Here is a 17,500-nt window from a genome sequence, read left to right on the forward strand (position 1 = left end):
AGAGCCTGAGAGAGAGAGAGAGAGAGAGAGAGAGAGAGAGTGAGAGAGAGAGAGAGAGAGAGAGAGAGAGAGAGAGAGAGAGAGAGAGAGAGATGAATGGTGCTAGTATTATGAGACAGTCTGATGAAGAGTGAGGCAGAGTTAGGCACGGTGAGACAGAGTAAGGCAAAGTTAGGCAGGGTTAGGCAGAGAGAAGTATAGTGAGACGCAGGGTAAGGCAGGGTTAGGCAGAGACAGGTAGAGTGAGACGCAGGGTGAACAGAGTGAGGCAGGGGTGAGGCAGAGTGAGGCAGGGTGAGGCAGGCCAATATTGGTCGCAGTTGTCGACTGTATGTTAAGTTATGGGTGTGGTGTGGTGGTGGTGACAGCCGCTGAAAGTGGAGTGGAGTGGTGTGGTGTGGAGTGGTGTGGTGTGGTGTGGTGTGGTGTGGTGTGGTGTGGAGTGGTGTGGTGTGGTGTGGTGTGGTGTGATGTGGTATGGTGTGGTATGGTGTGGTGCGGTATGGTGTGGTGTGGTGTGGTGTGCAGTAGTGTGGTGTGATGTGGTATGGTATGGGGTGGTGGACGCGGTGTGATGGTTGAGTGAATTGGTATGGTGTGGTGTGAAGTGGCATTCTTAGTTTACGTGGTGTGGTGTGGTGTGGTGTGGTGGTATTGTGGGAATTCAATGGTATTCTTCCTTCCTTCCTTCCTCCTTCATCCTCCATTTTTTCTTCTTCCTTCATTTCATTCTCTCACATTTATATTTTTCTTCTGTTTACTACTTCTTAAATTACCCCATCTCTCTCTCTCTCTCTCTCTCTCTCTCTCTCTCTCTCTCTCAATTAAGGAAGCTGCATCACGAGATCTGGAGATTAGGAGGAGAGTGTCATTTGAGGCAGGTGTGTTGAGAGAGAGAGAGAGAGAGAGAGAGAGAGAGAGAGAGAAATGGGGTTAGCAGTGAAAATATGAACACAGAAAATATATTAAGCAAGGAAGGAAGGAAGGAAGGAGAGAAGGAAGGAAAGGAGGGAAAGTAAGGAAGGAAGGAAAGGCCAGCAGAGTGAACGATGACATGAAGGCACAATTAGGGAATGAAAGAATTCAGGAACGAAGAAAGGAAGGAAGGAAAAAAAGGAAGGAAAGAAGGAGGGAGGGAGGGAGGGAGGGAGGGAGGGAGGGAGGAAGGAGGGAGGGAGGAAGGAAGGAAGGAGGGAGGGAGAGAAGGAAGCCTCAAAAAATAAACAAATGAAGGAGTGAGGGGAACGATGATTAATGGAATTGGAAAAAGCGAAGATGAAAAGACGGAGGAGAGAGGAAAGAGGGAGAGAAAATGGAGAGTAAAACTGGTGAGGAGGGAGAGAGAGAAAATGGAGGGGAGGAAAAAACTTAGGAAGGTGTGAGAGAGAAAAAACAAGGTGAGAGGGAGGAGGAGGAGGAAAGCAAGAGGAGAAGAGGGGGAGGAGGAAGGGGAGGAAAGGAAGAAAATCTGAGAGAAGAATACGGGATGATTGGAAGAAGAAAATGAAGAAAGACAGTATGGAAATGAAAAAAATGAAAGATAGGGAAAGAAGGAGGATAAGGAGAGAGAGAAGGATTTGGAGTGAGAGAGGATGTGTGAAATTGGGGATGGAGGTAAGTTACAAGATGGAGAGAGAGAGAGAGAGAGAGAGAGAGAGAGAGAGAGAGAGAGAGAGAGAGAGAGAGAGAGAGAGAGAGAGAGAGAGAGAGAGAGAGAGAGAGAGAGAGAAATTCCAGTAACTCTACGGACAACAATATCCAGGTTTCACTTACACCCAAATGGAGGATGGTGGTGGGTGTGAAGTTTGTGGTGGGGGTATTGAAGTTGTGGTGGTAGTGTGGTAGGCGGTGTGGTAGTGTGGTAGGTGGTGTGGTAGTGGCAGTTTCGGTGGGGAGTAATGCAGGCTGTGGTGGTGGTGGTGATGATGGTAAGGATAACTTTAACGTGTATTTCCACTCCCACCTCCCTTCCCTCTCCCTCACCCCCTTCCCTCTCCCTCACCATACATTCTCTCCCTCCCTCACCTCCCTAACTTCCTCCCTTACAGTTTCCCCTCCCTCACCCTTCATTCTCCCTCATTAACTCTCCCTTACCCTCTTCCCTCCGTCCATCCCTTCCTCACCCTCTTCGTTCCCTCACCTTTCATTCTCCCTCACCCTTCACTCCCTCACCCTATACTTTCCTTCACTCACAAATATCCTCTCCCTCATCATTCTTTCTCCCTTTCTCACCCTATCTCTTTACTATTTCCCCCTCACATCATCATCACCATCATCATTATTATTAATATTACCATCATCACTCATCATCACCATTCCTTCTCCTTCACCACCATTCTCTCTCTCTCCCTCTCTCTCTCTCTCTCCCCCATTAATTCTGTTCTCCAATACCCATTTCCATTTTTCTTCCTCCACACCACTCATCTCTCCCTCTCTCTCTCTCTCAAGTAGACAGGTAGACATAATCCTCCCATTCTACCTGTCAGAGGAAGAGGTGGTATGATGGAGTGGATTCCTGAGAGTTCGGTCGATAGTGGTAGTTGTGGTAGGAACGGTGGTAGCTGTGGTGGTAGTTATGGTAGGAATGGTGGTAGCTGGTGGTTGTGGTAGGGATGGTGGTAGTTGTGGTAGAAATGGTGGTAACTGGTGGTTGTGGTAGGGATGGTAGTTATAGTAGCAGTTGTGGTAGGAATGGTGGTGGTTGTGGTAGGAATGGTAGTCGTTGTGGTGGGAATGGTGGTAGTTGTGGTGGGAATGGTGGTAGTTGTGGTGGGAATGGTGGTAGTTGTGGTGGGAATGGTGGTAGTTGTGGTAGGAATGGTGGTAGTTGTGGCTGGGATGGTGGTAGCTGCTGCTGTTCATGAGGAAAGATGATTCATTGAACAACCACAAAACTACCACCATTACTACTACCACAAATACCACTACCGCTACCACAAAGCCTTCAATCACTACCACCACTCTCACCACAACAACCACAACTACCACCATCTCCCCTGTCACCTCCAAACTTCCATACGCAAGACAAAAATAGATACAAGTAGACGCTTTGTTATAAGTCTGCCCATCTACCCGTCAGACGAAGTGGCGATGTGATGGAGCAGAGGGAAGGGCCGGTCGATGGTGGTAGTTGTGGTAGGAATGTTGGTAGTTGTGGTAGGAATGTTGGTAGCTGTGGTAGGAATGGTAGTAGTTGTGGTAGGAATGGTGGTAGCTGTGGTAGGAATGTTGGTAGTTGTGGTAGGAATGTTGGTAGTTGTGGTAGGAATGGTGGTAATTGTGGTAGGAATGGTGGTAGTTGTGGTAGGAATGGTAAGAATGGTGGTAGTTGTGGTAGGAATGGTGGTAGCTGTTTTAGGAATAGTGGTAGTTGTGGTAGGAATGTTGGTAGTTGTGGTAGGAATGTTGGTAGTTGTGGTAGGAATGTTGGTAGTTGTGGTAGGAATGTTGGTAATTGTGGTAGGAATGTTGGTAATTGTGGTAGGAATGTTGGTAGATGTGGTAGGAATGTTGGTAGTTGTGGTAGGAATGTTGGTAATTGCGGTAGGAATGGTGATAGTTGAGGTAAGAATAGTGGTAGTTGTGGTGGGAATGTTGGTAGTTGGGAATAGTGGTAGTTGTGGCAGGAATAGTGGCAGTTGTGGTGGTAGTTGTGGTAGGTGTGGTAGGAATATGAAGAGGTGATGACGTGAATAATAAAGGAAATGAAGAGGAGATGAAGTGTGGTTGAGATGGAGGGCAATGAACTATTTGTGAGATGCATGCCAAGAGAGAGAGAGAGGGAGAGTCCACAAAAAATTTACGAGAAATGTGCACACGAAAATAACAGTAACCACGGTTTGTGTGTGTGTGTGTGTGTGTGTGTGTGTGTGTGTGTGTGTGTGTGTGTGTGACAACTGAATATATAAAAAAAAAATAATAACACAATGATGATAATGATGTAGTGAGAGGAACAACAGTCATCATCACCATTATCATCACCATCATCATCATCATCATTACGTACCTGCTTCAGCGTCTGTGTGGGGCGCCGGGGACCCTAACTTGATGGAGGGGGACCCAACGGGGGTAGCGCAGCCCCCCGAAACGCCCCCCCCTGCCCCCACTCTGAGCCCCGAGCCGTTGGACAGCTGAAGGGGGGGCCCGGGGGAGTCCTCGTCTGTAACTACTACGGAGGGTCGAGAGGGGGCGCCGCTCCCCCCACGTCCCTTGCGGGGGTTGAAGATGGTGGCGATGGAGGGACGCCGCCCCCCGCCATCGTCGCCCATCATGCACACGCGATCACTGGGGCGTCATGCTCCTGAAGGGGGAGATAGGCGGGGGAGATTATTATTATTATTATTATTATTATAAAACACCAACACCAACAGCAGCAATACTACGGTACTACAACAACAACAATTAATAATAATAATAATAATAACAATATCCGGTAATAATAATAATATTAATAGTAATCTTTATCATCCGACTGTTCCCACTTACATATGGAGGCGATGAAAAATAACAACAATAACAAGAAGGAAAGGCAGGGTGAGGCAGACAGAAGTAGAAGGCAGGGTGAGGCAGACAGAAGTAGAAGGCAGGGTGAGGCAGACAGAAGTAGAAGGCAGGGTGAGGCAGAGATTAGTAGGAAGAGGAATAGTAGAGAAAGAAAAAGGGAGAGGCAGAGTGAGGAAGGCAGAATAGAGAGAGATAAAGGGTGAGGCAGGGTGTAGTAGGAGACAGGGTGAGGCAGGGTGACTGATGGTGGCCCAATTTCGAGGTAGATCCTGGATTTCCGCCAGGCAGACCTACCTCCTGCCTAACCCTACCTCCCTACTGCCTCAACCCTACCTACTGTCTAACCCTCCCTACCTACTGCCTCACTCCCTACCTACTGCCTAACCCTCCCTACCTTCTGCCTAACCCTCCCTCTCTTGAACCCTCCCTATCTACTGCCTTACTCCTTACCTTCTGCCTAACCCTCCCTACCTAATTCCCTACCTTCTGCCTAACCCTGCCTACCACTCCTTAAGGGTGAAAGTTAAGATCAGAAGAATATGTAAAATAAAAAGGATGGATTGAGATGTTTGGGAAGGAGGGGGAGGGGGGTAAGGAAAACATACTGATGATGATGATGATGATGATGATTGATGATGATGATGATGATGATGTCCTTGTTGGAGAGAAGAGAGGAAGACGGAGAGAAGAGAAGATGAAAGAGGAACAGGGCGTGGAGGAGCGAAAGAGGAAAGGAGACAGAGAAATGAAGAGGATGAGAGGAGTGAAAAAAGGAAGCAGTGAATAAACGAAGAGGGGAGGGGAGGGGAGGGGAGGGGAGAGGAGGGGAGGGGAAGGGAGGGGAGGGGAGGGGAGGGGAGGGGAAGGGAGGGGAGGGGAGGGGAAGAGAAATAGGGAGGGGAGAAGAGGAGGGGAGGGGAGGGGAGGGGAAGAGGAAGGAAGTGAGGGGTGATAAAAGTGAGTTTAGGAGGAATGTAAGAGAGGGGAGAGACGGGAAGGAAAGTGACGTAAGAGGGAATGGAAATGGAGGAAGAAGTTGGAAAGAGGAGAGAGGTAAGAAGAGGGAAATGAAGAAGGGGAGAGAAAGCAGACAGGCGGGGAGATGAGAAAGGACAGAGGAAGGGAAGAGACGTAGAAGGGAGAATGAAAGGGAGGAGAAGGAAGGGAAGACGAAAAGGTAAAAAAATGAAAGGGAGGAGAGAAGAACGAAGCAGAGGTGAAAAATGAATGAAGGGAGGGGACGAAAAATGAATGAGGGGAGGGGAGGGGAGGGGGAGGAGGGGAGGGGGAGGGGGAGGAGGGGAGGAGGGGAGGGGAGATAAAAATGAGGGAAGAGAGGTACGAGAGTGGGGAGTGACCAGATGGACAGTGGTGCAAGAGAAATAAGAAGAGGAAGAAGAAGAGAAGAAGAAGAAGATGGAAGAGGAGGAGGAGGAGGAGGAGACGAAAAAGAAGAGGACGACGAAGAAGAAAAAGAAGAAAAGAAGAAAAAGTGAGTAATAAAAAAGGAAAATGAAAAAAGTATGCCCCCCAAAAAAATAATAAAAAATACAATAATTCTATTTCCTTCTTTCCACTCACGAGGTAAAATGGTCACTTCTTTACTATATATATTTTGAAATTTTGAGTTCTTATTATTTTATTTTTCATTTCTCGCTTCCTTTAAAACTCTTGGAGATATTTTTACTCGAGAAAGAGGAAGTGGAGAGGGAGGGAGAGAGGAAGGGAGAGAGGGAGGGAAGGATGGTGGGGTGGAGGTGGGAGGGAGGGTGGGGGTGATGGTGGGTGGAGGAGAGCGGAAACAAGGGGAAGGAGGAGAGAAGGAAGGGTGGAAGGAGAGAGAGAGAGAGGGAGGAGAGAAGGGTGGAAAAAAGGGAGAGGGGGAGGAGGAGGGGAGGGGAGGTGGGGTGGAGGGGGGAGAGAGGGAAGGTGGGGTGGAGGGGGGAGGGAAGGGGTGATGATGGGTGGAGAATGAGAGGAGAAACAGGGGGAAGGAGAGAAGGAAGGGTGGAAGGAGAGAGAGAGAGAGAGGGAGGAGAGAAAGATGTAAAAGAGGGGGAGGGGAGGGGAGGGGAGGGGCAAGAGGGGACGCAAATATTAATGAGGGGACGAAGAAGCCATGACGCAAGAGCCAGGAGTGACGTCATAACCACGTGACGTCATTAATTGCATTACCATCCCCCCTTTCATTCTAATCCACCTTGTCCCTTCTCCCTCCCTCCCCCCCCCTCAGTCTGTCTGTCTGTCTGTCTGTCTCTCTCTCTCTCTCTCCAAAAATCGATGCCATCTCCTTAACTCGCTCCTATCCTCCTCCTATCAGAGATGAGGGTGAGGGTGAGGGTGAGGGTGAGGGTAAGGGTGAGGGTGAGGGTTAGGGTGAGGGTAAGGGTAAGGGTGAGGGTGAGGGTATGGGTGAGGGTGAGGGTAAGGGTGAGGGTAAGGGTGAGGGTAAGGGTGAGGGTGAGGGTAAGGGTGAGGGTAAGGGTGAGGGTGAGGGTAAGGGTGAGGGTAAGGGTGAGGGTGAGGGTAAGGGTGAGGGTGAGGGTAAGGGTGAGGGTGAGGGTGAGGGTGAGGGTAAGGGTGAGGGTGAGGGTTAGGGTGAGGGTAAGGGTGAGGGTGAGGGTTAGGGTGAGGGTAAGGGTAAGGGTAAGGGTAAGGGTGAGGGTAAGGGTGAGGGTAAGGGTGAGGGTGAGGGTGAGGGTAAGGGTGAGGGTTAGGGTGAGGGTGAGGGTAAGGGTAAGGGTAAGGGTGAGGGTGAGGGTAAGGGTAAGGGTGAGGGTAAGGGTGAGGGTGAGGGTGAGGGTAAGGGTAAGGGTGAGGGTAAGGGTGAGGGTAAGGGTGAGGGTGAGGGTGAGGGTGAGGGTGAGGGTGAGGGTGAGGGTAAGGGTAAGGGTGAGGGTAAGGGTGAGGGTGAGGGTAAGGGTAAGGGTGAGGGTGAGGGTGAGGGTGAGGGTGAGGGTAAGGGTGAGGGTGAGGGTGAGGGCGAACCATGCACCCTGAAATCAAGATCAAGATAAAGTGGTACAAATTAGAGAGCATGAGGAGTACAGTGTGGTGCGGTGTGGTGTGGTGCGGTGCGGTGTGGTGTGGTGTGGTGTGGTGTGGTGTGGTGTGGTGCGGTGTAGTGCAGTGCAGTGTGGTGCGGTGCGGTGCGGTGTGGAGTGGTGTGGTGTAATGTAATGTAATGTAATGTAGTGTAGTGTAGTGTAGTGCAGTGTAGTGTAGTGTAGTGTGGTGTGGTGTGGTGCAGCAAAGCGAGGTCCATACACCTTTAACATAATAGGCTTGGTGTATTATGCTCAGGTATACATTCCAGCAGAGGTATACAGGATGTGTTTTAAAGGTTACTGCTCCTTGGGTTTACACATACCACCTGCATGAACACCTTTACCTGTAGACTGATGGTGGTGGTGGTGGTGGTGGTGGTGGTGGTGGTGGTGGTGGTGGTGGTGGTGGTGATGATGATGATGGATGGAAGGATGAAGGGAGGCAGACAGGCAGAAAAAATGGGTGAGAATGAGAGGGAGGAAGGCAAGAAGGAAGGAAGGAAGGGAGGGAGGGAGGCATGGGAGTCGTGAAGACAGAGAGAGAGATAAGGACAATGAAGATAGGCAGGGAGGCAGGAAGGCACAGATGAAGACAGGCAGGCAGGGGTAGGCAGGCAGATAAGTAGGCAGATAGACAGATACACAGATAGATGGATAGACAGACAGACAGACAGATACACAGAGAGGAAGGGAGGGAGGGTGAGGAAGAAATGATGAAGAATGAGAGTGAGAGGGAGTGAAAAAGAGGTATGAAGGAAGGGAGGGAAAATATGCAGGAAGGGAGGAAGGAAAGAGGGAAGGCAAGCAGGCAGGAAGGGAGGCAGGCAGAGGGGTAGGCAGGAAGGGAGGTAGGCAGGCAGGGAGGTAGGCAGGAACAAAGCAATCTGACAGTGTAACCAAATTAAGTCAGTCCAATTATTTTTCCCGCTTATATAACTGCCCACCAGGATAGACAGACAGGTAGATAGAAGACAGGTAGACAGACACAGGTAGATAGACAGACAGGTAGATAGATAGACAGGCAGGTAAACAGAGACAGGTAGACAGATACAGAAAGGTAAACAGACAGGTAGATAGACAGGTAAACAGACAGGTAAAGAGACACAGGTAGATAGACAAACAGGTAGACAGACAAATAAACAGACAGATAGATAGAATTACAGATAGCTAGTGCGATAGATAAATAAGCAATCAGATAGACAGAATAGAGAACTTCGGCAAATTAAAAATAAATCAATTATTAGACGTACACATTGCAGCAGAAAAAGACCAAAATAAATAGAAAATAGATTAATAGATAGATAGACAGCTGGAGAGAGAGAGAGAAAGAGAGAGAGAGAGAGAGAGGGGAAAAAAACAGATCAATTAGGCATGTATAAGATCAAGCAGACAGACAGACAGACAGACAAGGAAGATAGATAGATGCATGCGTTATCTCTCTCAGCTCTACTACACACTCCTCTCTTCCTCCTCCTCCTTCTCTCTATCTTATCTTTCTCCTCTTCCTCCTCCACACTAGATCTTTCTCTACTTCCCTTTTTCTCAACTTCCTTTCGCTTCTTCCCTTTGCACTGTTTTTCATTCCCTTATTTATTCCTGTTTATTTTCCTTCCTTCCTTCTTCACTCCTTCGTTCCTTCCTTACTCCTTCCTGTGTTCCTTCCCCTTCCTTCATTTCGTCCTTTTCATTATTTTTTCTTTACTTTTTTCACTTTTTTCCTTCCCTAATCATATAACCCTCTCTCTCTCTCTCTGCCACTTCTTTCCTATCCCCCCACCTTCCCTCCCACCCTCCTTCCTACCTTCCTACCCCCCTCCTTTCCTCCCCCCCCTCTCTCTCTCTTCCCTTCCTCTTTATCTTTTTGCCTCACTCTCTCCCCCTTCCCTTCCTCTTTACCTCCTTCCCTCCTTCATTCCTTCCCTCCCTCCCCCCCTCCCTCGGGCTGTCAACTGGTGATAAGAAAGAGCTTTGTTGTGGTGAGGCATGGGAGGGAGGGAGGAGGGAGGAAAGGAGAAAGAGTTGGAAGGAGGGATGGGGAGGAGGAGAGGAAGGGACAGAAGGGGATGAGGGAGGGAAGGAAACAAATGGAGGAGGGAAAGAAGGCGGGAGAAAGAAGAGGAGGTGAGAAGATGGAGGGGGAAAAAAGATGAGAGTGAGGAGCAAAAATGGAAAGAAAGGAAGGAAGGGAGAGAGGGAAAAAGGAAGAAATGGAGAGAGAGAGAGAGAGAGAGAGAGAGAGGGGGGGGAAGAAAAGAAGGGAGGAAAGAAGTAAGGAAAGAAAAGGGGAGAGGAAGAATGAAAGCAAAAGTGAAAGAAAAAATGGAGGAGGAGGAGGAGGAGGAAAATAAAAAGGATAATGGCTGAAAGAGGAAGTAATGGAAGCAATAGACAAAAAAATGGAGGAAGGGAGGGAGGAAGGAAGGAAAGAGGAAGGAAGGGAGGAAAGGAGAGAGGGTGCGAAAGCAAGAGAACGCGCGTGTGTGTGTGTGTGTGTGTGTGTGTGTGTGTGTGTGTGTGAGAGAGAGAGAGAGAGAGATCGGAAGGAGGAAATGATGAAGGATGACAGACTGATAGGAAGAGGAAATGGGAGAGCAAGACGGCAAAAAGGGAAGGAAGGAAGGAAGGAGGGAGGGAGGGAAGGAAGAAAAGAAGGAAGGAGGGAGGGAGGGAAGGAAAGAAGGAAGGAAGGAAGGAGGGAAGGAAGGAAATAAAAAAAATGAAGGAAGGAAAGTAGGAAGAGAAAAGAAGGAAGAACAAAATATAAGAAAAGGAAGGACTGATGAGGGAGGCATGGAAGGAAGTAAAGGAGAGAAGGATGAAGGAGAGAAGGATGGAATAATAAAGAGTAAAGGAGAAGGAAGGAGGAGAAGGAAGGAGTATGGATGTAAGGAAGGAAGTGAGGGAGAAATAGGAAAAAATGAAAGAAAGGAAGAAAAGGATGAAGGAAAGGAAGGAAAAATGAAGGAAGATGGAAGGAGATTATAGGAAGGAAAAGAATGAAGGAAAGGAAACGAAAAGAATGAAGGAATGGGAAAGAAAAGAATGAAGGAGGAAAGAGGGAAAAGAATGTAGAGAGGAAGGAAAAAAATGAATGAAGGAAAGAAAATGAATGAAGAAGAAAAAAAGAATGAAGGGAAGGAAGGAAGGAAAAGAACAGAGAGGAAAGAAGGAAAGAGAAATGAACGTAAGAGGAAACAGAGGAAAAGAAGAGGAAAGACAAGGAGGAATGTCAATAGAGAAAGAAGAAAGGGAGAAATAATCATAAAAATAAAGGAAAGAAGGAAAGAAATAAAGGAAGGATGGAAGGAAGAAATAATGAAGTAAAGAGGAAATGAAAAAAAATGAAAGAGGAAATAAGAGGTTGTGGAAATGAAGGATATGAAGGAATTAAAGGAGACAGTAAAATAAAGGAAGGAAGGAAGGATATGAGGTAGGAGGTAATGAAGGAAGTGAAGGAAGGAAATAAGAGGTATAGAGCAAATGAAAGAAATGAAGGAAGAATGGAAGGAAGAAATAAGAGGGAAAGAGGAAATGAAAAAAAATGAAGGAATGGAAGAAAGAATGAAAAAATAAAAGGATGGAAGGAAAGAAATGAAGGGAGGAAGGAAGGAAATGAAGGAAGGAAGGAAGGAAATGAAGAGGTAAGAGGAAATGAAAGAGGAAGGTAAGAGGGGAGAGCCATCTTTAAACTGAGGTGTTGTCATAGTAACATCGACTCTCTCTCTCTGTCTCTCTCTCACCCACCCCACCCTCACCTTACCTTGACCTTACTTGACCCCACCCATACCTAAGCTGACCTCTGACCCCGCCCTGAAATGACCTACCTTCACCTAACTTAACCTACCCTAACCTAACATCGACTCACTCTGACACCCATCCAGCCCTCGCCTCACCCTGACCTTAACTGACCCACTTTGACCTATCATGACCTTATTTGACCTACCATGACCTTATCTGACCCACCATGACCTTATCTGACCTACCATGACCTTAACCTTATTTCTTGAGACGACCTTATTTGACCCTAATCTGGACTTATTTTGAGAGAGAGAGAGAGAGAGAGAGAGAGAGAGAGAGAGAGAGAGAGAGAGAGAGAGAATTAAAAGGGAAGGTAAGAGGAAGGGAGAACAATTACTGAACAAAGGAGGGAGGAAGGCGAGGGATTTGGGGATTACAGAGGGGAGGGAAGGGGAGGGGAGACTAAGAGGGGAGGAAAGGGAGAATAAGCGGGGAGAGTAGGGGAGGGAGGGGAAGACAAAAGAGCAGGAGAGGGGAGGGGGAGGAAGAGGGAATAGAGGATGTGAGATATGAGATAGGTAGGGTGGGAGGGAAAGAAAAGGAAGGGAAAGAAATGGAAGGGAAGGGAAGGGAAGGAAAGGGGGTACAGGAAGGAAAAAGGTAGGGTAAAGAAGGGAAAGGAAGGAAAGGGAGAAGGGAAGGGAAGGGAAAGAGAGAAAGGAAGGGAAGGGAAAGGGATTAGGAATAATGTGAAGCAGGGGAGGAAAGGAGAGGGAGGAAGCGGAAGGGACTTAAGGGATTACCTGAAGGAGGGGAGGGGAGGGGGAGAGAAGAGGAGTGAAAAGAATATATGAGAGTCAGACGAATGAAGAAATGAGACGAGGGGAATGGACAGGGAAGAGAGGGAAGGCCAAGAGGGGGGAAGGGGAGGGAATAGGAGGGAGAGAGAGGGAATGAAAGTGGGAAGAAAGGAGGGGGAGAGGGAGAGGGGAAGATGGACATTAGATTGAAGGTGAGGGGAAGGGAAGGGTTGAAAGCAGACGACTCACCTCACCACACACCTGTCTCACCATACACCTGTCTCACCCACACCTGTCTCACCCACACACCTGTCTCACCACACACCTCTCACCATACACCTGCCTCACCCACACACCTGCATCACCCCACACCTGCCTCATCCAACATACCTATCTCACCACACACCTGTCTCACCCATACACCTGCCCACCACACACCTGTCTCACACAACTGCCTCACCTGCACACCTGCCTCACCTAATTTAAATAATGGGTGTCATCAGCCTCCTTAACAATTCTACGACCCTGCCCTGTCCTCTCTCTCTCTCCTCTTTTTTCTCTCTTTTTCCCTCCTTTTCTTCACTCCTCTTATTCTCTTTTTCCTAATTCTTTCCTTTCACTTCTGTCCTCTTTTTCTCTCTTCTGATTCTCTTTTTCCTTTTATCTCCTCTCTTTTTTCCTCTCCATTTCTTTTTCTCTTTTCCCCAATTCTCTCCATTCCTCTCCTTTTTTCCATATTCTCTTCTCTCCTCTTCTCTTATCTTTTTTCTCTTTCTATCTCTTCTTTTCTCGTGTCATTTTACCTTCATTTTAATTTCTTTCCCTTTTCTGACATCCTCTTTTACTTCTCTCTTCTATCGCCTCTCTTCTATTCTTATTTTTCTATCTAATTTTTTACCGTCGATTTCCTTCTACTCTCTCTCTCTTCTTACTCCTCTTCCCTCCCTCACCCCTTTCGCTTCTCTCCTCCTCCCATCCTTTATTCTTTCCTCGCCTCATTCGTTTTCCTCCTCCTCCTCTTCTACATCTCTCTCTCTCTCACTCTCTCTCTCTCTCTCTCACCCTTCACTTAAAGCCTACTGCTGTATCGGTAATTCATTTATGTTCTTCCCTTCTCTCTCGCTCTCTCTCTCTCTCTCTCTCGCTTTCTCTCTCTCTCTCAGGACAAAGGGCTGACCTGGCAATTAACCCGCCCATTCTCCACGATGACACACATTTCTTTAATGTGTGTGTGTGTGTGTGTGTGTGTGTGTGTGTGTGTGTGTGTGAGAGAGAGAGAGAGAGAGAGAGAGAGAGAGAGTGACCAACTGATTGATTGATTGACTGACTGAGAGAGAGAGAGAGAGAGAGAGAGAGAGAGAGAGAGAGAGAGAGTGTGTGTGTGTGTGTGTGTGTGTGTGTGTGTGTGTGTGTGTGTGTGTGTGTGTGTGTGGCGCGCGCGCGCGACTCCCGAAAGACAAGATGATTAGTTTGGGACGATGTGGAAGGATGACGGAAGGGGGGAGGGTCAAGGTCTCTCTCCTTCTCTCTCTCTCAAATCCTCTTCCTGCCATCTTCTCTTCCTTTCTCAAATCCCTTCACTTCCTCCTTTTCTGAGCATCATTTTCACTTCCCTCCCCCCCTCTGTCTGTCTCTCTCTCTCTCACTCACACACACACACACACACACACACACAACCCCTATGAAGCCAAATACACACACACACACACACACACACACACAACCCCTATGAAGCCAAATACACACACACACACACACACACACACACACAACCCCTATGAAGCCAAATACACACACACACACACACACAACCCCTATGAAGCCAAATACACACACACACACACACACACACACACACACACACACACACACACACACACACACACACAACCCCTATGAAGCCAAATACACACACACACACACACACACACACACACACACACACAACCCCAATGAAGCCAAATACACACACACACACACACACAACCCCTATGAAGCCAAATACACACACACACACACACACACACACACACACACACACACACACACACACACACACACACACACCGAGATAACAAACATGTACTGATTGATGGAAAGCCAGTCTGATCTCACCCAACTCTGTACGGTATTGAAAACTACTATACTGTTCAATATCATCATCATCATCACCATCATCACTTCCTCATTATAATCACATCATCACCACACTACCACCACCACCACCAGCATCACCATCATCATCATCATCATTTGGGGGTGGTGTGATGGTATTGGCGAGGGTGTGTTTATCATCATCACCACCACCATCACCATCACCACCACCACATCATCATCATCATCTGGGGCTGATGTGGTGGTATTAGCGGAGGTGTTTTTGTGACAAGTCGGGGTGTCGCCTGGAAGATCTATCAAGACTGTTTTTATCACTTTTATCCCGAGAGAGAGAGAGAGAGAGAGAGAGAGAGAGAGAGAGAGTAGGTAGATATGCAGCCACTCTGGAAGACAGGAAGGAAGGAAGGAAGACAGAGGGTGAAGCAGGGTAGGTGAGGCAGGAAAAAGAATGAGACAGGCAGGAGGGTGAGGCAGAAGGTGGAGCAGGGTTGGTGAGGCAGGAAGGGTGAGGAGGGGCGAGACAGGGGTGTGGCAGGGGTTGAGGCAGGGGGTGAGGCAGGAGGGGAAGCCAGCACAATTAGTCTTTGCCTGTAGTAATTTTAATAATGGTCTGACCTCCTTATCCATAAACTCTCTTCTTATGACTCTTCTTTCTTGTTACTCTTAATCTTTCTTCTTCTTTTATTCTTCTTCCTTCCTCCTCTTACTCTTCTTCCTTCCTGCTTACTCTTCTTCCTTCCTCCTCTTACCCTTCTCTCTCTCCTCCTCCCATAACCTCCCTTCTTACTCTTCTCCTCTTACTTTCACACCTCCTTCTTCCTTCTCTTACTCTTTTCGTCTTCCTCATCCTCTTTTCTTCCCTAACTCCTCCTCCTTCCCTAGGTCCTTCCATAACTCTTCTTTCCTCCTCCTCCTTCTTTCCTCTTCTTTCGCTTCCTTCTCCTCCTCTTCCTCATACTTTCCTGTCGCCTCTTTTCATCATCCTTCCTCCTCCTCCCATACCTCTTCCTCCTTCTTCCCTTACTGGTACTTCCTATTTCCCTACCTCTTCTTTCTCTTATGCCTCTTCCTGTTTTCCTCCTTCCTCCTTCCATATTCTTCCTCTCCTTCTTACTTCCCTATTTCCTTTCTCTCCTCATTTCCTACATCCTTCTCTTCCTCCCTCCTCACCCCTTTCGTCTCCTTTTCTTCTTCCTCCTCCTCCTCCTCTTCCTCCCTCCCTACTGCCTTCTCCTCCTCCTTCAATACCTCTTCCTCTTCCTCCTCTTCCAGCATACAGACGTGAGTGGTGGGTGGATATGGAGTTGGGAAAGATAATCAACATTCTCTCTCTTTCGCTTTCTCTCTCTCAGCCTGCAATCCTCTTTTCAACCACTTTTCCCTCCTTTCTCTCCATCACTACCGTACCTCTTCCTCATTCCTCTCTCTCTCTCTCTCTCATCCAAATATATATACTTGGAGGAACTTTGAAGACCACACCACACCCAGAATAAATGTCAAAGTCTGTGTGGTTTGTGTATCTTTGTAACCACGTAAAACCTCTCTCTCTCTCTCTCTCTCTCTCTCTCTCCCTCTCAGCTTCCCCTTCCCGTCTTCCTATCAACTTGTGTGCAATAATGTCAACAAAGATGGCTCCTCTCGTAAACAGATGCCCTGCCTTACCCTTCCTCGCCCTGTCCTGCCCTGCCCTGCCTCACCCTACCCTGCCCAGCCATGCCCTTAATCGTCCCTTTAGCCCTCAGCCCTCTACAAGCCCAATCACCCCATCTCAGCCCTTACAAGCCCTACATCCAGCCCAGGTCAGCCCCTCATTAGCCTAACCCATCATTAAGAAGCCATTACCCCATGCCCTTAAGGGACTAATAGGTAAGCTACCCTTCTCAGTCCTTATTGATTGCCTCCATCCTATTTCAGCCCTGCCCAGCCCTCCTCAGTCCTTCTCAACTCTCCTTAGACCTTGATTAGCCCTTCTTGGCCCTCCTTTGCCCTTTCCAGCCCTTCCTTCACACTTACTTAGTCCTTCTTTAGCCTTTCTTTGCCCTCCCCCAAGGCCTACTCAGCCCTACCCAGCCATAACGAGACCTTGGCGACACCAGTTGTTGTTTCCTTCCTTGACCTACTTTACACACACACACACACACACACACACACACACACACACACACACACACACACACACACACACACACACACACACTTGACAATTTGGGGGGGGGACGTGGTATTTCTGAGTGTGTGTTTGTGTCACACCACCACACAACACTGGACCACCATACCATACTCCTGTCATATTACACCATATCACACTAGCTATACCACACTACACCACCACACGATAGCAGGATATCATAGCACACCACAGTTCACTTCACCACACCACGATTCACTACACCACACCACACCCCAACAACACACCACAAAACACCACACCACACCCCAACAAAACACCACACCACACTCCAGTCCACCAAACCACACCACATTTCACATCATCACACAACACCACACCACACATCATCACACCACACCCTACCCTCTCCACCACACACCCAGACCACGCTACCACGGTATATATACCTTTGCCACATCAGACCTCCTCAAAACCGCGTCATACCACTAAACCACACCACACCAGTCCTCACCACACTACACCACTACCGCATCACACTACGATACATTCCACTATACCACACCGCACCACACTACTACCACAACCAGCATATACTACCACCACTACCACACATAGCTATTACCACAACTACCACACACACTACCAAATTTACGTGTACCACAAACACCACCACATTCACTATAAAAATAACAATAACTACAACTTCTCTCTCTCTCTCTCTCTCTCTCTCTCTCTCTCATACCTACTTTTCACATAAGGTATATCTTAAGCCCTCCCTCCCCCCCTCCTTCTCTCCTTATTTCCTCGCTCCATCCTTGTTTCCCTCCTCTCTCTCTCTCCTTCCTCTCACTAAATCTCCCTCCTTCCCTATTTTAAACACCTTCCCTCCCTCCCTCCCTCCCTCACATTTTCTTCCTTCCATCTTTCCTCCCCGCCTCGCTCTCTCGCTCTTTTCTCCTCCTCCCTTGAAATAACCCAACACTCTCCCTCCCTCCCCTCTCCCTTTTTCTCCCTCCATTAAAACCCAACACCTCCCTCTCTCTTCCTTCCTTCCTCTCTCCATCACTCACACTTCCCTCCCTCCTTCACTCCATACGGTACCTCCCTTCTTCCTTCCTTCATTTCCTCCATCTCTCTCTCTCTCTCCCCTCCTTCATTCCCTCCCT

At 48.1% G+C, this 17,500-nt stretch overlaps 1 protein-coding gene across 1 annotated transcript in view; it reads right to left on the reverse strand.

Annotated features, from left to right (window-relative positions):
• The window catches only part of LOC145414558 (solute carrier family 35 member F3), a 77,170-nt gene that overhangs the window by 46,309 nt on the left and 13,361 nt on the right, over positions 1–17,500 (reverse strand). The window contains exon 2 of the mRNA XM_080284077.1: positions 4,007–4,300. Within this exon, the coding sequence (XP_080140203.1) occupies positions 4,007–4,271 (265 nt within the window). The 5' untranslated portion in view covers positions 4,272–4,300. The remainder of the gene's footprint in view (positions 1–4,006; positions 4,301–17,500) is intronic.

The sequence above is a fragment of the Coenobita brevimanus genome, chromosome 100, assembly GCF_032717465.1.
Source record: "Coenobita brevimanus isolate Jiangsu-jjx chromosome 100, ASM3271746v2, whole genome shotgun sequence".
NCBI lineage: Eukaryota > Metazoa > Arthropoda > Malacostraca > Decapoda > Coenobitidae > Coenobita > Coenobita brevimanus.